Raw genomic sequence first — 23,208 nt, 5'->3', positions numbered from 1 at the left:
AATTCACATTTTATAGCACTGAGGACATGTGGAAATTCTGTGAGGAAATAATGGACAAAAGAAATAATTTGGCCTATTGTGAATGTCACACAGATGAGTGACTTGCGTTTGAGAATAAAGGGCTACAGAACATTTGATCATGTTGTGACTTGGTGTTTTTTATGTTTTTCTCTTTGATCACTTAATAATTCACTTGGATTATACTGTAGATATCAAGAGTTAGGGTTGTATCTAGTGGTACTTAGGTGTTTCAGCGGCACAAGAACATAATTAGCATAAACATAAAACCAAACATGAAATGTATGGTGGATAAGAATAAAAATACAGAATAATACAACAGAAAAACAAATTGGGTACAAAGTACTGTATATACTGTATAGTACACAATAAAATGTATAGGCCTATGACATCTTATGAGATGTTGGCTTATGAATATGAGTAACAACTTAAAATGTGTGCACTGACCAATGTTATTCCTGCCCTACATTGTTTTCATTGATCAACTATTTGACCTCTTTTCAAGATCCTAAGCTTTATAGTAGGCCACAAAGACAATTGAGCCCCGAGTCATATCACCCACCGTTTGTTTTTCATAATGACTAAGTTGTACAGTTAAGCAGTGCAGTGTATATTAGTCTACATATATGACAATCATTAATGAGAAGTGTTATTTTATATATACTATAGCAATTGATCGATTTTTTTTTTACTCATATTTTTTACAAATTCATGCTTTTGTGAGGAAAGCGATTCAACCGGAAGTGCATTCGCGATTTGATTTTGAAACGTATCCCGTGCATTTCCTGTCCTGATAGTGGCGGTGGCTTGAGAGTGGAGCCTGCGGTGGTAGCGGCCTCACATTGGAGGCGGCTTGAGAGTGGAGCCTGCACCGGAAGCGACCTCACAGTGGAGGCCTGCAGCCAGGACCTGTTGGAATATTCACATATTTTAACATGAATTTGAAATTAACAATATAGTGAAGCAGAGAAGTGTATCATGCTTTTAATAGTTTTTATGAATGTTTATACATTTTTTTGCCATGACTTCTTCTTCAGCGCCACCTCAAGTCTACAGGAGGGGACTATTTGATACTTCAAATGTATTTATTATTTTATTTAAAGTTGAGTATTCCTGGAAGGCAACTGTTTATCTGTTTAGAGTCATGATTATACTATACCGTCCCTACTCTATGATCTATCCATCTAATACGTTTTTGTTATGAAGTGCAGTAATAAAATAGTAGATAATAATTTGTTTGGTCACTTATCCTACAGTACTATATTTAATCATACATAAACAAGGCGACGAATAAAAGTTACATGTTAATTTGATACATAGTAATACAGCATCATGTATTTACTATATGTTTATGTAAGCAAGGTAAAAAATACACAAATATGTTAAAAATATCACACTGTTTTTTAAGAGTGTAAACTGAAGAGAAAAAACAGGTTAAGTGAAGCAAGAAAAGAATCAAAGAACCAAAATAAGGATTAATAATTCAGATGTGGAAGTTCAAGCTGACATGAAGAGAAAAGTGAAAAATAAGAAAAGGAGGAGGAAAAAAAAGTGTTAATTTCATGCATTAGAAGACAGGTGTGTCCTAGTGTGAAGAAAAAAGTAATCAAAAAGAAAGTGTTAATATCATGCAGTGAAAGTCGAGCAGTGATAAAAGACAAACAGACGAGGTTAAATAGGAGAGCAGAGCAGGAGTCAGGCAGGAGACGAAGAGGAGGAGGAGGAGGAGGAGGAACAGGTGTTTTGTTTTTGTTTTGTTATTATTCCTCCAGCGCTGCAGGTCGTTACTCACTGTCAGAGGCCTTATCACCTAAGAAAGGCTCCTGCTCCATCATGTCCATGGGGATTTTAATGCTGGGAGCATTCTCATTGTAAGGGTAGTCGGACTGTTGGAGAAAGGAAACACATCCTGAGACTAGACATCTACAGGTGGATGTAGGCGAGTTGGCATCAACACACACATACACACACACACACACACACATACAAACACACACATGCAATCATATTACTGTATTTAACTTAACCCTAAAAGAAAAAACAAAACAGTTAGTAGGGGTGATAGTGTTGGGTTTTTTTTATGATTCTGGTCCAAGGATTCAACATAACGTCGGAAGAGTCCAGTGTGTATTCAGACATAAATTGATTTTCAAAATAAGAGTACCAATCTAACCCTAAATTTATGATTCTGGTCCAAGGATTCAACATGATGTCGGAAGAGTCCAGACATAAATTGATTTTCAAAATAAGAGTACCAATCTCAAAGGGACATTCAGACCTGGTCCACATAGACCTAAGGATAATTAGACCTCATTCAAAATGCAGTCAGCCTCAATAGATTCAAATAAAGGGAAAATACCAGCTGAGATCTAAAACAAATAATATTCTTCATAAATAAATAAATATGTTTCCTTTGCAATGTTACATTAATGTTATATTAAGTAGTTGTTACAGTTCTATTAATGTTGATAACACATCAAGAGGTCAAAGCTACTAGACTCCACTAAAGATATATAGCATGAGATCATGACCGTACAATAAGACCAAACCCCACTTAACTAGACTAAGTCAGGTCTCAGAAAGTAACTGATTAGACCCACAAAGATCTCCAGAAACTATGACGAAGTGTCCGATCTACAGTAATGTCTGTAGAGTCGTTATATTAGATATTAGACTAGAGAGAATTTAGTTAGTGATGCAAAAACCTACAAACACTTGGACCAAAAACGTGTTACACTTCTCATCAGTCCAAAACCCAACATGGGAAACTGGATGAAGGTCAGGGATTGTTGTTCTGCTGAAAAAACTCAAAGTAAAGCCGGCCAGTTGTTTGTGTTTTTGGCACTGAGGAGTCAAAAAAATATTATATGTGGCAAAGTTGAGAAATCTTGACATCTGTAGACACTGATATTTGTCAGCCTGTGGACCCTTAAAGTGAACATGCTGCTTCAAAGGAAGAAGAGACGGGTTGAGAGCAGGGCGACACACTCGGGGGGGAAAAGGGCTGGGATGTAAAATAAGACACTTCCTGTTTCTTAGAGGAAAGATAAAAGCTGGTTAACACTTACGTCTTCAGCGTCGCTGTCTATGCTTCCTTTTTTCTTCTTCTTCTCATCCTCCTTCTTCTTCTTGTCCTTCTCCGGGATGATGTCATCCAGGAAGCTGAGATCGTGCTGGGAGAACATGTAGTCCATCGCCTTTCTGACGGCGACCAAAGCAAGAATCTGAAAGCAGCAGAACAAGAAGGTTTAGGTCAATGGTGAGAGGTTTTTTAAAACTTTAAGCCCATTACATGGAACAGAGTTAAATACAGAATATTAGAGCTTTAAAATAGTTTTTAAATCCACTGGCTCTTAACTCTTTACTGTTAAAACAATGTTTTTAATGCTGCCTTCATCAATTCGCTCTTAAAAAAACACTTGCATCATAATGACCTGCATGGTTAATAAAAAACACAAAACATAAAAGTAACAAAATAAGAGATTTTATGGCACTCTCCAAATACAGACTGCATTTACACACTTTCATAAATAGGTGACTTTAAATGTCTTAAGCCATTTAACAGTCATTTTACTACTTTATTACTTTTTTACTTATTATTTTTTTTGTTCTTTAGTCTTTTTTATTGATGCTCTTCTATTGTTTTTCCATCCACTTTGCTGCAGCAATAATGTAAATTTCCTCATGGTGGGACTAATAAAGAAATATCTTTTCTAATCAAGCTGACTCTACGTAGTTTTTTGGTTTAGTTGACGGACAGAAAACCGATTATTAATCGAAAATAAATAGATGTCACATGAAACAGCTGAAACATGAATATGCATGACACAGTCAAAAGTTTTCAGTCAATAGCATGATTAATTATACATACGCACCAAATATTGTTCATTTGTAGCCTCAAGAAGTGTATATCTTAACATGATTGTCTCTTACCATCACAGGGAAAATAATGGCAGCCACAGTGGACTTGAGGATCCAGAGCATAGCCAAGCAAAGGATCTGGATGAAGGTGAAGAGGTGGACCTTCCTGAGGGGAACGTGTCTCAGGTACACGAGGTCCGGCTGATGTTTCGCTGGCATCAGAAGCAGCTTCAGACGATCCATAAACTGCAGACAGACAGACGGATGGACACACATGACATGTATCAGAGTAACAGCTACACTAAGAGGAAGATCTGTTGTTTCCTTCACTCCACATTATCCAAATTATTTATATTAGAAGAAACTAAGAAAGTATTTACCTGTACTCCATTGAGAGAGGCAACTCCCATGTACAGGAAGACTCCATACAGCACAGGCATGGGGATGAACTGGGTAAAGGAAGAAAAGGCAGAATATAAATATAAACTTGTACACAAATTCTAACAATACAAAACAATACTGTGATTTAGCTTCCAGTGACTCTGCTTTATATTCTCTACAATATACAGCTTTCAAAAAGCAGTGCCAAACAAAAGCAGACAATCTTATCTTATCTTGGCTCAGTGTAAAGTAAATTCAAGAATTTAAAATTTTAAACCAAACATGGTGCAGAGATATAATAAATTTATCTAACCTTTGAGAATTTGCATAAGGCAACAAATGTGATGTAATGTGATTATTTGGATCAATTTAAGACATTATGATCAATCTAATACTGTAGGTATTTAAATGAATGCACTTAGAGGAGATGTGCTTTTGTTTTAGTTATTTGTTCTCTATTCACATTTAAATAATTTATTAAAACCTGATTTCCTGAGATTTACTTTTGTTGTTCAGCAGTAAAAATTAGTTGTTTAAATGTGGAAGTTAAAATGTTGTAATGTTCCTTTCCAACGCCGCTCAAACACTCAGTGGTTTTGAAAAATGTTTTTTAATAAAAATGAGGAAACAGAAGTACTAATCAGATGTATAAACAGGAAATAAGTTCAATATTTGATTAATTACCTTTAAAATAGGAGCCATGAATACAGAAAGCCCAGTCAGGATGAACACACACACACCAGTGACCCTCTGCTCTCTGCAAAAATGAGAGGAAAAATATTATGTTGGGACCAAAAAAACCAAAACAACACCTGTTCAATATGATTTCTTTAGTTGGACAAACCTGAAAACTTATCAAATGTAACTTATTATTTAAGCATAACGTTAATTTAACAAATTCCCATTCACTTGAGGCAAAGTAGAGTTATTACATTGTCTGTAGGAAGTTCAGAGTTGATGTTTCAGATGTTTTTGTGTATCTAGTGAGACGAGTTTGTTAGTTCAGCTTTCAGCTGTCACATCAGGGGTCAGAACGATGTCACCAAAAATACATAAAAACAAAAAGTTATCTAAAAACAGGTACAACATCACAAGTAAAATGTCTCTAACAGTGGACACAGAAGAAGGAGAGAACTTGAAGTGTGCATGAAAGCATGATAATCTTTTTATGCAACTCATTTAAATACATATCCAGAATCTAATGAGCAGCTTTCTTTGGTTTAGTATTTATTTAATATGACGGAGGCAAAATAAACTTCTCTACTTACCTCTGAAGTGCTTTTTAACAGCCACATGAGCCACATTAATAAGCAGAATTTGACCAGCTAGGATTAACCAGCCAACATTAATCTACTGTGTAAATCTGTGTAATTCTAAGCAGCTTATTACGTTTCACTTCATTACCTCCAACAAGGGACTTATTTTAGGTTTTAGGTCCAGTGTGAATGTTTGTGTTTCACTTAAAAACTACAAACAGCAGGTTTCAGTGAAATTTAGTTGAAAAGTTACAGAGTGAGCCAAGAAAGTCATAATTTTGTTTTGGTACACACAGCGCCACCGTGTGGTTATTTTGGCACCTAAAATCTGAAACAAGTGCATATTGAATTTTTTGTGGATTGCTTGTTTAAAAGCCCCCCCCCCCCCCCAAAATATCAGTCAGAGAGTTTGTGAAGGTTGAGCCTCACATTTCAGCCACTCCTCCTATAAAGTCCATCTAATCATCATCACATTTGATACAAGAAATATTCAAATGAGCCCCAAAAAATTATGAGTTTGTGTCTTTGATAGTGTCGTATTATTTTCTTATCATTGGTTGCCAAATTCCTCGTAGCATTTCCCACACAATAATCTTCAGCAAAGCTTGGATGACAGGTGCATAAGACTAGTGTGATGGCATCTAACCAACAGATGATATTTGAACAACAGGATTTATTTAAATAACTTTTTGGATCCAGATGCAGATTAAAAACATTTTCCAGTAACAAAATAACCAGTTTAAGGTGTTGTGCAGACTTGGAGGATGTACATGTATGCTTTCAGACTGCTTTATAGTTTAGTTTAGTTTAGTTTAGTTTAGTTTATTTGGATCCCCATTAGCTGTTACCCAGGCAACAGCTACTCTTCCTGGGTTCCATGAATAATGTGTTGTAAAACTATATAACTGGTTGACATAACATTGTTTCTATTGGATGAAATATTGTCCAGTCTCACCTCACACCCAGGAACTTTGGTTGCTCTCCGGGAGCCGAAGTTTCAGTTTCCATTTTCAGACTGTCGATGTGAGCGATGGAGATGACGGTGGCGGCCACGTACCACGGAAGACCCATGAAGGAGCAAACTATCATCAGGACAGCCACCCAGAACAGATCCAGATGGTAACCTGCCCCTTTCTGTGACAGACGATAAATACGAGGTCAAAAGCCGTTTTATGGTTTGATTGCTTGATTATTAGAAGAGTGACATTAATGTAAAGTATTCCTGTCTTTTCCTCTGAATAACTTATAATGTGAAATACTTCTTCCATCAATCTACAGCTGCAGCACACACCGCTGAAATCAAAGAAACTGTAACTCAACTTCAGTGACGGCCTGAACATTTCAAGTAGCTGCTGTTTTAACTGAACTGTGTTCAAACACTCCCATGAAACATCTCTCACTCCCGTGAGAAGAATGACAATCATATTTAGCTGCGGTGTGAAGGTAGACGGTGTCCTGCACGGGAAACACATCAAAATGTTCCCCTTCTCATAAATCAGGTGTGAGGATACAAGAAGGGAAAGGACAGAAATAGAAAGCCTGAGTCTTTTACCGCACATTTTTTACTGAGCATTTTTCCTGGAAAGCTTTTCAATGCCAATCATCCAGCATTTAACAGCAAATACAGAGTTATGCTGCAAAATGCTGCTCTTATTTTGGTCCAGTGCAAGAGCATAGAGTGTTTTAATGTCAGCCTTCCCGTCTGTGGTACAAGAGCTCAACACAAATCACAATCTCCCTCTAATTTTTTCTTTATTTTTGTTCCTTCATCATTTTTTGTTCCTTTTCTTTATGTTGTCCTTGGTCTAAACATTATTATCAGCTTGTCAATCAACTGTGAAGCACTTTGAACTATATTAACCTTGATGAAAAGTGCTCTATAAATAAAGATCGATTGATTGAACACTTTCAACATTTCCTCTCTCTAAGCTTTCCTCACCTTCAGCTTGTGCTCCTTCCTGTTGACAATCACAGCGGTAATCTGTTGATCCATGAAGAGCAGGATGGTGACCAGCAGGGCAGGAAGCGCTGACGCCAGGTAAACCCACCAGGGGTTTCCTCCGAACGGGGGCACAAACCAACCCCGTTTAGGACTTGTTGGCTACATGAGAGGAAAACAAAAGATTCAACCAGTGAGCTAACTAGAGAAGGAGATATTTGTGCTCATTACTCAGAGACTGAAACTTTTAAATACTGTACAGACCCGAATAGAAGAAGATATCTTATTCTTATGTTTGAAAAAGCAGGGGTTGTCTTATGTTCAGAAGGTCAGATATACTTTATGGGTTGTTTGTAGCCTTAATGTTGCTAGGCTACCATGTATATCCAGTGTCTGGTTTGCTCATTTTAACTTGCAGGAGCTTCTGAAGGATTATTTAACATATTTTTCCTGCTGAGGAGGGAATAAATGATAATGATAAGTGAAGTGTGAATGTCTTTAATGCAAATGCAGAAACAGAGCAGAGTCTAATTAATCTGTCGAGCAGCCAACAATTACCATTGTCAGAAATGATGTGGAGCTCGAACAGATAATCGAAAAAATATTGAATAATTGAAGAAGTCTTTATTTATTTATTAAGTTATTTATTGTTCTTTCTTTCTATTGGATTTATTATGTTGCCTTTTACATGTTTTTTAATGTATTTTTTACTTATGAATTGAAATGACTACTATATTTATACTACTATATACTATATTTTTAATAATTATTTTTTAAAAAGGTCTAAAAAAACTGTTAGAGAAATTTAAGTGTAGACATGTAGGATTTAAATTCTGCTTTAATGCAAGTGTTTCACTTTTATGAGAGAAAAGGCTTCAGCGATGAGGGCTCTCTTTAGTTTAACGTTCCCAACAGGACGACGGTGAAAGTGTGTTGTAACTTTGAACTGAAGGAAAAACAGGGGTTGTCTTATATTTAGGCCAACTGTGATATTAGATCTTCAGTTTAGGGGATTTTTGCAGTCAGTAAACAGACTGCTGTGGTGGTTTTGTTTGTTTTAGCTCATAAACTGCTTTTGCACTCGTGTTCCTAGAAAGCCATTAGTTTCAGTCCATTTCACTGTAGTGTGAAAATCAACTTGCGGTGACCTAGAACTTTTTTAGAAAAAATGTGAGCTACAAGTCGTCAGCGTTTTTGCATTCTTGTCATTCCAACGCCAGTTGAAGACGTGCTGGATTGTTTCTGTGCTTTTGACAAGAGTCTAAAAGGATATTCATGAACACATACATCAAAATAAAATGCTCTTAGGTTCAACATTTAGGATTTGAGGGAGCAGGGGAGGGGGCTTACCTTGAATTCAGTTGGCACAATGAGTTTAGGAGTATCGACACCGACGAGCATATCAACTCCGCAGAAGATGAGGATGGCCAGGATGATGGCAAAGTCACTGATGAGTTTCCTCACCTGGATCAAAGAAAAACATGATGATTCATTCACAGATGACCTGCTGGGTTAACCCTCCTGTTGTCCTTGAGTCAAGGAAGATAGGAAGGAAGGAAGGAAGGAATGAATAAGGAAGAATGGAAGGGAGGAAGAAAGAAGGAATTGAAGGAAGGGAGGGAGGGAGGAAAGAAACGGAAGAGAGGAAGGTAGGATGGAGGAATGAAGGAAAGAAGGGCAGAGGAAAAAAGGATGGAAGGAAAGGAGGAAGGAAAGAGGGAAGGAAGGAAGGAAGGAAAGGAAAGAAGGAAGAGAGGAAGGTAGGAGGGAGGAAGGAAGGAAAGAAGGAACAGTCAAAACAGACAGGGTCAATTTGACCCGGGAGGACGACACGGGGGTTAAATAAGTTCATATATGCCGATGTCACGTTAAGTAAGTGGGGCTCACAGTGGTGGGGAAGAAAGGGCTGGTCTTGAACTTCTTCAGACCCATGGAGCAGGTGTAAGTGCCGAAGAACAGGATGAAGGACATGAGGGTGACGTCGGGGACAAAGTCACAAGCTTTCCCAACCAGCTCTCCATTGTACTTTAAGCACTCAGTTTTCGAGAGGGATGACCAGGTGGCATTCATTGGCTGTGAAGCAGAAAAACACAAAAACATCACTATAAGTAAGACACGTTTATTTGTTCATTAATCAATAAAATAAAAAAAAGTCCTTTCAGGTGTAGTAATATAACTGCTGGCACTAACGTTGGACGTCTTGGACTTTTAAGTGTTCTGAAGTAAACACAGATAAAGTCAAGCCAACTTTGCACTCAGGGCAAATGCCAAAAGACAAAAGACATTTAAGTATTTAAAGAGAGTATTTAACCCTCCTGTCGTCCTCCTGGGTCAAATTGACCCCATCTCTTTTGACTGCTCCTTCTTTCCTTCCTTCCTTCCTCTTTCTTTAATTTTTCCTTCGTTCTTCCCCTCCTTTCCTCTTTCTTTGCTCCTTCCTCCTTCCTCATTTCCTTCCATCCATTCCTTCCTCCCTCCCTCCCTTCCTCCCTCCTTACTCCTTTCCTTCCTCCCTTCTTACTCCTTTCCCTCCTTCCTTCTTTCCTCCCTCCTTCTTTCCTCCTTCCTTCCTTACTCCTTTCCTTCCTCCCTTCCTCCTCCCTTCCTCATCCCCTCTTCCTGTCCTTCCTTGACCTGAGGCCAACAGGAGGGTTAACATTTTTTGTCATGGGATACAGTACAAGTAAAAGAAAAAAAACAGGAAGTACTTACCAGATCAGTGTTGTTCCAGTACCAAACTGAAGAACCTTCTAAAGGATCACCAATGATGTCTGTACTGTTCTCTGCAAAAACACACACACAGAAAACACACTTTTTAACAAGTTTCACAACATAGTACTCGTATTAGCATGCTTATTTAGCTGATAGCTAAAGCTGTCAAAAAAACATTTATGACGGTGTATTCTGTGTCATTCATGTCTTATTCTGATTTGTTTCTCACATTGTGAGAACTGGGTGAAATGTTTTTATCTTTAGTCCCCAAAGATCCATATGGGTCATCAGTCTGTATTAAAGTGTCAGACGGACAGACAACAAACACTGGCAATGGTGGCTGTTTGGTTCTGGGGAGCGAGCCAGGAGTTCCCTGAATTACTGTCAGTGTTACATCAAGCGTTTTTTTTATTTTTTAGCCTTTATTAGATAGTGGGCAGCCAAGAGGAAACAAAGGGGGGGGAGAGAGAGAGAGAGAGAGAGAGAGAGAGAGAGACAGAGAGAGACAGAGAGAGACAGAGACAGAGAGAGAAAGAGAAAGAGAGACAGAGAGAGAAAGAAATAGACAGACACAGAGAGAGAGAGAGAGAGAGAGAGAGAGAGCATGCAACAAATATCCTCTGGCTGGAATCGAACCAGAGATGTTTTAGTTACTGTATGTTGCACGTGCAGTAACCGTCCAGCCACCAGGATGCAGGCAGAGCTGGACATCAGTCTGTTCTCATAATGTGTCAGCTGCTCAATCGCCGACGCAAAGCATCTGTTCTTTCCCCCTCCTCTGGTATGCACTGCATTCTTCATGCGGAGCAACATGGGGAATAGTAATAGTGTGTGTGTGTGTGTGTGTGTGTGTGTGTGTTTGTGTATGTGGCAGAGAGATATTTACAAAACAGCAGGGGATTACCAGTAATTCTGCCCTCTCTGCTTCTCTCCCATCCTCCATCAGAAAATAAAATAAAGGGGCACGCTGTGTCATATTTAAGTCTTTTTTCTTCTTTTTTTTTTTTACTTTTCCATAATCACAATGAAATGTAATTTTTAGAATGTATTTATATATCTTGTTTGGATTACTGTAACAATCATACCATACAAATACCACCTGATTGTTCGGCCTATTGACTGATATTTTCATCCTTAAAGCCACGTGATCCTGCTAGTGGGTCTAAATATAACAAAAGCTTTTACTTAAAATTATGTTCTCGTATTTCATGACTGAGATTTTAGTTATTGAAGACAAAACTATGACAGAAAAACCTAAAACTACTCTTATCAATCAACAATGAACAGGTTAAAAACTTTGGTTTTGATGTGACTAAAGTGTCTTTTCATCATTTCAGACGGTTTCTCTTTCGCAGCCTGGACTATTGTAACACTCATACACAGTCTGATGTGTCTAAGAGACTATTGATCAGTTACAAAACGCAGCAAGACAACACAGGAAATAGAGCCCACAATAATCTGAATTTAAAATCTGTACATTGGTTACCTCTCTGCCAAATAACTAATTTTAATAGACATTAAGACATTTCTGCCTGTTAGTTCCTTTTTAGATCTTCTGTCTCAAACACAGTGAGGCAACTCTGGCTTTGTTTTATTACTATCTATTATTATTCTATTGTTAACCAATTTGTGTAGCATTTATGCATGGATTGTGCTATTTAAGTCAAGTTTATCATGATTATTATTATGAAAAAAATGGTGATTTCTGTTCTAAGCATTTCTCACATTAAATAAAACTGTATCACTGTGACCCTGTTGATTGAATAATCCCTCTTTGCATCATGTACTTATTGTTTTTAAATCGATATTAAGATGTTAACATGACTATCTAGGGATAGCTAATAAACACACCTATTTTAATATAAAAATAAAGGCTTAAAAATAGTAAAAAGAGGAAGTTACAGAGACAGTCCCATAAACACGATTTCCAAATCAGTGACAGCCTGTTAATCAATGGAAATGTCTTATTGGTGTCTGGATACCAATGTCAGCTAAATGCCTAAAAGTTAAGAAATCTCACCTAGAACAGCGGGAGCCATGCAGAGGCAGTCATACTGTGTCACATAATCCGCACTAAACGCAGCGTTGATGGGGTAGTGGTGAGCTAACTTGATCATCTTCTTGAAGGCATCGTAGATGAAAATGAAGCTGATGAGACAGGAGAAGCCTTCCTCGGTGAAGCGGGTAAAGTACTGCACCAAGAAGCTGGCGTCTGTGGCTACAAGCGCTAGGCAGAAGAACGCCGACCACAAGCCGATCCACAGCCGGAACTCCATGTAGTCAAATTCATTATCTCTGTGTGGGAAAAAAACAAAAACACAATAAAGAAAATATTTAAAAACAGTCAGAGAAAGTCATTTTAATGTTTCATATAACAGGTTAATTAAAAGATCCTGAGAATAAAGACATAAAAGTACAAAATAACGTGGCAATTTTACAACGAAAGGACATTATATTACAAGTAAGTCCTAATATTTCAAGCATAAAGTCAAAATGGAAACTCTGACAGACTGTTCTTATGTTTTTATTACAACTGCATATTAAGAAAAGTTATAATATTGTTAACAGAGGTCCTAATAATATCACCAGCCACGGTTTAGGACAACTGCTTTGTACTTTCTTCTAGAAGTTTGAGATTGAGAACATACTTGCTGAAGTTGAAGAGCAGCCGTTCAAACACCAGAACAGGGCCTGTACTGCTGAGGATGGTGAGCGGCTGGCCTCCCAGCAGACAGAAGAGTCCACCAGCGATGGCCGTGCCCAGAAAACTCTCCAACACACCCTGAAGACACAGAGGAAGAAGTCAGGGAATCATTCAAAGCATACATTATTTACACTTTATAAACTGTGAAAAGGCTTATTTCTGTGTCATTCCCAGGCAGGGAGCTCCGGTCCTCTGAAATGAAGCCAACGCGGAAGTAACTTAGAACTGCATTCTATCAAAAGGCCACCAGGGGGCGACTGTTTTGGCGTCAAAATGACTTCCGTCTCTATACAAGTCAATGGAGAATTCACCAACTTCTCACTTGATTTCTAACCTCAGTAAACGTTTTCAAAATGTGTTTATGGTCTCAATCGCTAGTTTAAAGCCTTCTTCAATGCAGTATGATGTTTTGGCCTCCCTGGTTTTATATTTGACGATAAAGCAGGGTATGCATTAGGGCGTGGCTACGTCCTGATTGATAGGTTGATTGCCCAATGTCCTCAAGATCCAGCCCTCGCAAACCTATCGCAACCTCCCCGCTCCGCCCATGGCCCCGCCTCATGCCCATATAAGTAGAATCCGTGTTTTTATTTTTCCCAGCATGCACCTGAAATTTTCAAGATGGCGCTGCCTAGATTCGAAACTATTGCATTCCGAGCAGCAGTCCACAAACCAATGGGTGACGTCACGGATGTTACGTCCATTTCTTTTATACAGTCTATAGTCTGACCTGCATGTTTTCAGTTGCGTCGCCCAGCAGTCCACCGAAGGTGATGGCGTTTGTCACAGTTCCCAGGTAAATGAACAAAATGGCCGACAGGGCCTGAATGTGAAATGCATCGGTGAAGTCACTGAAGAAGAAAGGCAATTTTCTTTTGATGTCAAGTATGAGACCTCCGCAAAACCTGGAAACAGAAACAAAAGATTGTTTTCACACCAAAAACAACAACATGAACAATTTATGTTGAGTTTGGCTTTGTATGCCAAGACTGTTTCATGATTAATCAATATATTTTTTAAGAAAATAGCGATATGACTCCTATGAAATATGAACCATAACACTGAGTCTGAAGGACTGTGAGCATAGATAATTGAGACATGAAGATCTTGACACCGCCTTGTGTAATCAAACACAAAGTCCTTCAGCATATTCAGCATTTTTCTCTGTAATCTTTCAGACAGTTGATTTTCTCTGAGTGCTCCAATAATCAATACTCTAAGCATTTGTGCAATTCCAAATGCCAATTCGGTCACTAAGGGTTAAATATGCTTGAAAGAAACATTGTTTTTCTAAATTTCACACTTCTCATTGACCATTAACTATTCAATTATTAGATTGTATTAAAAAGGTCATGTGATGATGCTCAGTGTCCAGTTTTTTGGCAAATAATTACAGCCATCCAAACATTTATCTTATCAAATACATTAATTAAAACACTATCATACTGTATCTAGCCTATCTGGACAGTACTGCATGGAAAGCTTTAAGCCAAACTTTGGTTTAAATCTAAGTCAAAACTCTAGATTTGCTTTTGTTCATGATTTCGTACCTTCCAGTCCTCTGCAGCTCTTCCCCTCCACCGTGCCCCCCTCCTCCGTGACCTCCATCATGAGGCATATCTCCGTTCATCTGAGATTCTCCTCCTGCATACATGTTTTTCCTAAAATACACAAAAACACACAGTCTCATTCAGTCAGGAAGTTGCAATATCTCCGATTGCCACATCTGCTTATGTTGATACACATTATAAACACACTTCTATGACACTAGAGGCCCAAGTTGCAGCATGATGTCATAGCCTAATTTTTATTTCTGTCAGTACCTAAAGAAATATTAAATATCTTAATCAATGAATGCTCACATTGGCAGCTGACAGTCACAAGTTTCCAGTCTTATTGAGTAACTGCAGCTTTAAATAAAGTCTCCTGTGTTGCTGCTCTGATGCTCTTTCATAATTGATCGCTGTGCTGTACACCTGAACACACCTCAGTGATTTTGCAACTCTTGCTTTTCTATAAAATTATCTACTTACTGCACACACAGCATTTAGATCTGTGGCTTCTTACATGTTTTATGCAAGATTTGCCTTCACTCCAACTCATTTTATCAATTTTCTTTTTATTTTATTTTTTAAATCACAAAGTTGATTGTGTGCTTACTAATAGTCTGTCTCCATTGTTGAATCCTCCTTACAGTTTGATTAAAGTTGCTTCTGAGGCTTGTTGTTGCTCTACCTACAGCTTGTTATACATGTGTTGAGTGCATGGCCTGCATGAATTAAACATGTTGTGTTGGTTAAAATGTGTGTTTTCATGCAGTGTTTTTCTCTGTCAGCATGTGTGGAGGAAATGAGTTAATAAATGACCAGAAGACTACAGTAATTTACAGCCTGAGGCTCTTGTAGGATCAGTGAAAACTTGTGTTCAAGTCTTCATTCATGAGGCTGATAACGAAGTGAGGGGTTACTTTTGGTTACTGTCATCTATCTATACTGTCTTTTTATAGCCCTTATAAATATTTTTTAAATACTTTTGCCCTGCCACTGACACAAGCTCAAACTATTTTCTTATTTTCATAAAAAACTAACATAAGATGGTTGAAATCAGTAAAATGATGTCTGTTCTTCTGATATTGAAAGTACCACAAAATGAAAAATGTATAATATCATACATGAAATAAATTATATGATATTAAGTTAAATATTATATAAGAAAAACTCCTTTAACATATAAAACTAAAACAACTGAATTTTTAAAAATATAAACCCAATCTTGATCATATAATCATGATACAACTTCACTGGTAAATGGTTAATATTAGATTATTGCTGTAAAAGACAGGGGACACACACCGCTTTAGTTAATGCAAGAGCTGCAACTATAAAGGCCCATTTATGCTCAACGTTAAATACGGATCCGGATACGGACCGAGCCTTCTGTCCGTTCGTCCGTATTTCTGCACGTTTCCATAAAGCTTACCGATAGAGACCAAACGGAGCAGTACCACCGGAAACCATGGGGGAGCAGTGTTGCTGTCACTACTCGATACGTAGCTCTAGTAGTGAGGAACTTTTTGAGGAAAAGTTTTGCGAGCTGGTTAGAAACTTTAAACATATCGTTTTTGTCTTTTATGCAAGAGGTATATTCAGGCCCGCTGCTCTCCATACGCAGAGTACGCAGAGCGCTAGGGCCTCAAGTACCTGGCGGGGGTCTCAAAATTAAGGTTGCTAAAAAAAAATGTCATGATAGTTATTATATTATATATATATATATATATATATATATATATATATATATATATATATATATATATATATATATATAAATAAGTTATGAACAGGCCCACCGTTGTTTTTCTTAATTTTGTGCCCTATTACTCAAAACACATGAATTACCTCGTTGGTTGCGTGCCGTGGAGGAATTATCTCTGGTCTTCAGATGATTCTTGAACACTTAAACACTTTGTAACCATGTAAATTGGTCCTTAACTACGGCACATGGGCGTCTTCACTTTCTCCTGTTTACTTCTCAATCTCTGCCACAGCGCAGCAAAAACACAGAATGTCAAAATAAAAGCGGTATTTTCAAAATAAAAGTTGACAGCCCTCTTAAGCAACACAGACACATAAAGACACCTGAAACATGTAAAAAATGACAATAATAGTATAAACAGTGATATATTATAACTATCAGCTACATATTATATTGTAATGCTGCTGTTAAGAAAGTTTTTGACATTTTGTTTTATATATTTTGCTTAATATATACATTTTCATAATTATATGTATATTTCATGTCAATTTTAAAATAAATTGGGCCATGTTTGTTTTTTAAGTTTGTTGTTGTCATAAACGTTTGACTCTGTGCTGCCCCCTGGTGTATGTATTGGTTAACATCCATGCCAACATAAAGGAGCAGTGACGGTAACATCGTTTGAAATGGACGTATACATTTTTGTACGTACGTTGAGCATAAATGGGCCCTAAGACAATTAATGGAGAAGTGGATCAAAAGAAAATTAATTGTCATCTATTTTGATAATTCAATAAACATGCTAGTCTTTTTTTAAAGCAAAAATGCCTGAAAATGTCCTGGTTTCGGCTTCTAAAATGTGACGATTTAATCATTTTCTTCATCATAGTTGATAGTTTTCATTCTTTGTTATATTTTTACAAATTTTTATAGACCTTTTATCAGAAGACGGGAGAGATTTTGGAGGCTCTATCCTGATAGTGGGGTCCCATTCTCCAGGAGGAAGCACAATCACCTCATCCAGGAACTCATCGATACCAGCCAGCAGGTCCTGTCTGTCCTTCGCCTTATACGCAATGTCGTGGAAGACCTGGACGGAGACAGAGAAGGACGTGGCATTCAAGTGTAAAGCAGACCTGTCAAAGCTTACAGAGCCACCAGGCAGCCAACTGTGATATCGGATCTGCTGACTAATAGATGAGGAAGAGAGAAGGATCACACACACACATCAAAAACATCACAAAATCCAGATATAAGTGCACCCATGACGCACAGTTTAAATATTTAACCAAATAAAGTTCTGTAGAGGGACAGAGATGCATTTTTTATTAATAAAATGTTAATTCAATGTAGCATCGACTCAGACACACTGTACAACTCTTCAGTTCTTTTATGAGTTACATCTGACCAACGCTTTTTTTCTTGGAGGTTTTTATTTACATAAATAAAACACTACAAATACACAACTTGTATATATATTGTGTATTACTCTAAAAATGCTGATACTCTCATAGATAATTAAAGATAAGAATCTGAGGATGTACTCCAGATGATTTGGTACATCTTTACTTTATTCAAAACTTGCGGAATTATCTTTACATGAAACCACAGTTTGTAAAAAAAAAAGTAAGATTGTCAGCCTGCAGATGGTGGACAAAATAACATGAACACTTACAGTATTATGCCATCCGTCAAAAAATACCACAGTACTAAATAAAACACTCTCTGTCAATAAAAATCAAATAGTGAGTGAAACATTTACTGTCAAAGCTCAGTGAAAGCGATTTGTCTGGTTACATTAAAAATCTAATTTTGATGCATGTCGGAGACTCATCGTCAGCATTAAAATAAAAAGCACAGACGAAATGTGCCTCACCTCGTCTGACATCAGCGTGGCGATGGCTCGGCCGATCTCATGGTACGACTTGGCTTTGCCTTTGGGTCCAAGCAGGATGAACAAAAATCTGCAAATAAAAAAACACCTTTATGTTAAAAAAAAATCTGCAGAGGCATTTTTAACATCACAGCATCTTTACTCCATCATTACCTCACAGCCATCTGTGCAGGAAGCAGCTGTGTTTTTCAAAGATTTTTGAATCTACGGACAAATTTACTTAATTTGACTAAGTACACAGACATGAAGTCACTCTGTTTTGACTGCAGTGAAGCCGCTGTATATACATTCCAGCCATTCAAATGCCTTACAAAATGTTTCTACAAGCTACATTATAACAATACGCCCTTAAAGGGAGTTGTTTAGTATGAGTTTGGCCATAATGGTGACGCATTAGATACGTCTGCAGCACAGAGGAGTTCATATTTCATGTGTGCTGCTTGACAGATTTCCTCCACTGTATTTTTCAACTGTAAGAATAAATAATTGCATAAAATAAACTTCTCCTTCCTCCTTGATCATTACAAAACTGGGCAGTTCAGTGAAGCTACTGTACTGTGGTGTTTTTCCATTACGCATTAAAATCTTTATGATCTATTGCAGGCTTTTAAAGTATTTTTCCAGAGTTTGAACTCGCTGTCACTGTTGTAATATTATGTAAGGTTTTAGCTAGACAACTAGACTCCTGACTCATGGGAATCCTGGACTGACACCTTCTTTCTACATCGAAAATTTAGCTCCTATTTAAAAAATTCCAGCAGTCAAGACATGAATCTCAGCCACCTTGTGGGAACAGGGACTTCTGTTAAGGCTCCCAGCATCACAGCTTGCTGCAGACGAACAAATGCCACAAACGGTGCATCTAGGAAGTCCACCTCCCCCACCAGCACGTTGGAGGCTTCGGCGTCTCTGGGCAACTTCTTCATGAACTTGTTCCTCAGCTAGAAAAAGTACAAAAGAAGAACAGGAGGAGATGTTAAATGCTACGTTCACACCATCAACCTGCCTCGTATGCTGCAGCCTGAATTAGACGACCTATATCAAACAGGACAATCCCATTCAGCTTAAATACCAAACCAGGAGGCTCCCCTTGTATCTAAATAATTAAAAATTGTCAGCCTTTTGTGTCAACTCTTTTTTTCCTCTGCTGCTGTTTCTGGTGAGTTAACAGTGGAAATGTAATAAACTGTATTGGTGGATTTAAAAAAAACAGCAATATTTTTTTAAATGCCCTTTAAAAATGCCTCTAGGTGATGTTATCACTACACTTTCATGTCCCACTCACTTCACCAGTTGTTCCCCATGATAAAATTAGTGGCTTAGTGCCTAGTGTATGTGCAGATTGATACTGTAAATCAATCAAACTTCAAAGACAATGACTCTTAACAATTTAGATAAGATTATCATGGAAAACCACTTTGTTATATATTAACTTTAAGAACAGCACAGAGCACACAGAAGACAGCCAGTGACATTTAATAGGACCTCTGTGTCTTTATGAGGTATGTTTTACATCAGCGTCTTGACATACAACACATAATACCTGTATTTGTAGTTCAGTTTTCTAATTAGATGAGTAATTAACCCTAACCCAGATATTAACAATGTCCTTATCCTTCGTTCAAAAAGATTTACCATCTATTTTGGGGGGTATCATGTTGGGAAAAACACATTTTCATTCAAGGCCGGTGTATTTGAATGCACCAGTAGCTATTCATTTATAAACACCGATGTTTATACTTAATTTACATTTATTTGATAGGCAATAAAACACACATATTACACCTGAAACAGTGTGTCGGGTTAAAGGTTAATGCTGCAGTAATGATTTGTTTAACTGAACTGGACCAGTTTATTAACTCTGACCGGGTTTGGGTTCGGCTATGAGTGTCAATTAAACATTTTAAAAAGAACACAGTAACTTTACGTAGCTGGATGCTCACTGAGTCCCAAAAACTCTTCCTCAGAGTTGTTGCTGTGCGCTGTAAAGCTCACCAAGCTCACTGTCCCCAGACTCTGTGTGTCAAACTAAGTATCATCCTCTGATCCATCCGGTGGAAAAACAACAAAGTTAGTGAATCTTTTATTCTTCAGATCTGTGCTCATACTAAGTGTCTCTGCCACAACTCAAGTTATAGTTATTGTGCTGAATCTGGACGGCCTTTTACAAACCTTTAACCTTCGCGTCGTCCTCCCGGGTCAAACTGACCCCGTCTGTTTTGACTGTTCCTTCCTTCCTTCCTTCTGTCCTTCTGTCCTTCCTCTCTCTTTCCTCCCTTCCTTCTTTCCTTCCTCTCTCTTTCCTCCCTTCCTTCCTCCATCCCCCTTTCTTCCTTCCTTCTGTCCTTCTTTCCTTCCCTACCTTCCTCCCTTCCTTCTTTCCTTTGTCCTTCATCCCTCCCTTCCTCGTTTCCTCCATTCCTTCCTTGATTCGAGGACAACAGGAGAGTTAATCATATCCAGATCCAACATCTCTCTGTACTTTACTGGTGAATAGGACACACTGGTGTATAAGACGCACCCCACTTTTAAATAACAATAAATCACGTTAAAGGTGAATCTTACACACCAGTTTTTATGTTACCCTCAGCCTCAGTCCCATCAGCTGTCCATTCATATGATCTACTCCAAAAAGGATACGCAACCATCAACTGGCTGCTGTTCTGAATTTTAGAAATAAAATATCTTAAATGCATTCAAAATGTTCCTCAACTAGTGCTAATTGAGATTATTTTCCATCCTCTTCATAAACTGTGGCTAATATTAAAAAACAAACAAACCCACATAGTCATTCAGACTTACTTCACTTATACCAGATGTTTCTGTAATAATTAATCAGTCTAATTAACACATGAATTTATTTTAAGATATGGATTCTATAAAGATTATCTATTTTCTATCTTATTAATTCTACTATTAATACATAAGCCAAGAACATTATAGATCAGAAGTTAATTTGCTATTTTGATACTGTATAACAAAGCTAATTTATCTCATTATCACAAGAAAACAAAAGGTCAACTTCTCAAGATAATCAGTTCGTTTATCACAAGAAAATGACTTTTTTTTCCCTGGCTGCTGGCTCATTTTGTTCAGATTAAAATTGAATATTAATTGACACGTTGCATGTCATTCCTCCATTACACTGAACCAATGCTACATCTATAATAGTTCACTCATAATAGCTATTACAAAATTGCTGTCACAAATGCTGGCACTCATAGAAGAAGTTTGAAGAGATGTGCACTCCACTTCGCGGTGGCACATCTCACTAATTACGCTGTTATATAGCCAGAAGTCAGACTACATGGTAAAATCTAATATACTTAAACCGATTTGTGTCTTATGAATTGATATGCTTAAAGCATCTAAATTATTAGTGGTGTAAACTGAACCATCATGATAACCAGTAGAGTAGGAAACGCTATACATGCTTTCCATGCATGATGAACAATAGAAGTAATAAAAAGGAAACAACCTTTTGTTTCCTCGAGATTACCGATCGGTTATCTCGTTATCTCAAGATAACAAAGCTCTTTACATTCTACATTAACATATTTGCTTTGATAATTTTCCACACAACAGAAGGAGTAGTACGAATGAAACAATAAAACAAGGTTGTTAAGAAAAAGTAGCTCAGTTTTACTACAGCTTTCATTTTATTGTCACTGCTGCTGGTGTTGATTTTATGTTTGTGCCCAATGTTTGTGGTAATTACCAGTGGGCTTATTTAGGTTTTTATGTGTGTTGTATAGTGTTGATAACTCTAGTTTAGAAAGCTGAGGATGCCAGGGTTTAAATTGGATTAGATCACAAGCTGCATTGACATTTCTTTCAATTCGAGTAGGCCGTTAGTAAAGAATACATCATGAAAAGAGAGAGAATTAAAATAATTTCCATCTTGTTTGGTACCAACCAGCACTTAAAACCTTAAAGAGGACTTATAATGCTTTTCAATGTTTCAAATAATGAGATAAAAGTAATTCCTGTGAGTAAAAAGCATTGTTTCCCACTGCTCTGAACACTCATCTGCTTCATGCACACTGCTTCACAATGCAAATATAACAGTATTTTCCATTGTTTTAGGGCCGGTCACTCCGAGCCATGACTTGAGTGGAGCTAGCATACTGTCAGTGTTTTTCCATTTCACAGCACGGAAAAGTAAAAGTCTTTTAACCTATTGGAGGTGTGGTAGTCGTCTGCAGCTGGATCTGGATATAGCGGGCTTGATGTTGAGTGGTAGTCGTCTGCAGCTCTTTATCTAACATCATCATCACTGGAGCTATTACAGCTTGTTTACACCAGTGGTAACTTAACACAACTCTAATGCGGCTGCCCCTCGACAAGCCAATTAGAAAATATAGTTGGCTAAGACTGCCATTTAGACACAGAGACTGAATTGTGGGGCTTCATAAAGGGCCAGTACAAGATAAAAAAGCAGTGTTTTGAACTGTAAATCATGCAAAGCTACTCCAATGTAGCACCAGAATAAAAACATAGAGCTAGAAATCAGCAAAATAGGTCTTCTTTACATACAATAAGGGAAAATAAATCAAAATGGAGACTGGTTATCTGTCTCCCACTCAACATCCAGCACGCTATATCCAGATCCAGTACTGGCAGGATCACTGCCGTCAACCATTGAGAGCTGAAATCCCATAAACTTGTGACCTTCTACTGGTAGGATCCAAACAGATCCAATCAGAGGCTGTTGAGCTTTCTTGGCAAAGAGTTTGTCTGTAAATGATTGAGTCGAGAGGTTAAACCTGCGTAACTGCACACCCTGACCTGTGTCCGATCACTGCTAATGCACACCACACTGCTCGTGTAATCTATACCTCAATCTGTTCCTGTCCCTATTTAACTGAACTGGCATGACGCACAAATTCAACTATGTCAGACATGGAGTACACTTGGTTCATTGGGGGGGGTCGTGGTATTTGGTTGACACATAAGAACTTAAAACTGAGTTAATGAATTACTGTCTTTTACTGTCTTTTACATATGTTCACTGTCCGCTTCTTCACCTTCTGAAAGATATGTTCAGACAAATGACAAAAATCGTTATTTTCTAATATTATTTCAAATGAAACCAAAAGCCTGACCAAAGTGGGACAACATATGAGACCCGATGGATTTTTGACATTGTGTATTTTGGATATAGGACAAACATGTGTAACATGTAAGGCTT

At 37.7% G+C, this 23,208-nt stretch overlaps 1 protein-coding gene across 6 annotated transcripts in view; it reads right to left on the bottom strand.

Moving 5' to 3' along the window:
• The window catches only part of slc4a4a (solute carrier family 4 member 4a), a 66,951-nt gene that overhangs the window by 2,242 nt on the left and 41,501 nt on the right, over positions 1 to 23,208 (bottom strand). For 3 of the 6 annotated variants that reach the window (XM_053325911.1, XM_053325913.1, XM_053325915.1), the window contains exons 8-24: positions 18,801 to 18,958; positions 18,000 to 18,087; positions 17,059 to 17,213; positions 14,422 to 14,532; positions 13,602 to 13,776; positions 12,816 to 12,949; positions 12,188 to 12,462; positions 10,168 to 10,238; positions 9,343 to 9,528; positions 8,806 to 8,919; positions 7,456 to 7,617; positions 6,472 to 6,650; positions 4,945 to 5,017; positions 4,260 to 4,328; positions 3,952 to 4,125; positions 3,087 to 3,242; positions 1,811 to 1,904 (exon numbers count right to left, since the gene is read on the bottom strand). In XM_053325911.1, the coding sequence (XP_053181886.1) occupies positions 1,811 to 1,904; positions 3,087 to 3,242; positions 3,952 to 4,125; positions 4,260 to 4,328; positions 4,945 to 5,017; positions 6,472 to 6,650; positions 7,456 to 7,617; positions 8,806 to 8,919; positions 9,343 to 9,528; positions 10,168 to 10,238; positions 12,188 to 12,462; positions 12,816 to 12,949; positions 13,602 to 13,776; positions 14,422 to 14,532; positions 17,059 to 17,213; positions 18,000 to 18,087; positions 18,801 to 18,958 (2,374 nt within the window). The remainder of the gene's footprint in view (positions 1 to 1,810; positions 1,905 to 3,086; positions 3,243 to 3,951; positions 4,126 to 4,259; positions 4,329 to 4,944; positions 5,018 to 6,471; positions 6,651 to 7,455; positions 7,618 to 8,805; positions 8,920 to 9,342; positions 9,529 to 10,167; positions 10,239 to 12,187; positions 12,463 to 12,815; positions 12,950 to 13,601; positions 13,777 to 14,421; positions 14,533 to 17,058; positions 17,214 to 17,999; positions 18,088 to 18,800; positions 18,959 to 23,208) is intronic. The other 3 variants (XM_053325912.1, XM_053325916.1, XM_053325914.1) reach the window with 1 other exon arrangement.

The sequence above is a fragment of the Scomber japonicus genome, chromosome 9 (assembly GCF_027409825.1).
Source record: "Scomber japonicus isolate fScoJap1 chromosome 9, fScoJap1.pri, whole genome shotgun sequence".
NCBI classification, from domain to species: Eukaryota; Metazoa; Chordata; class Actinopteri; order Scombriformes; family Scombridae; genus Scomber; species Scomber japonicus.
This window is presented reverse-complemented; position numbering and strand designations above follow the sequence as displayed.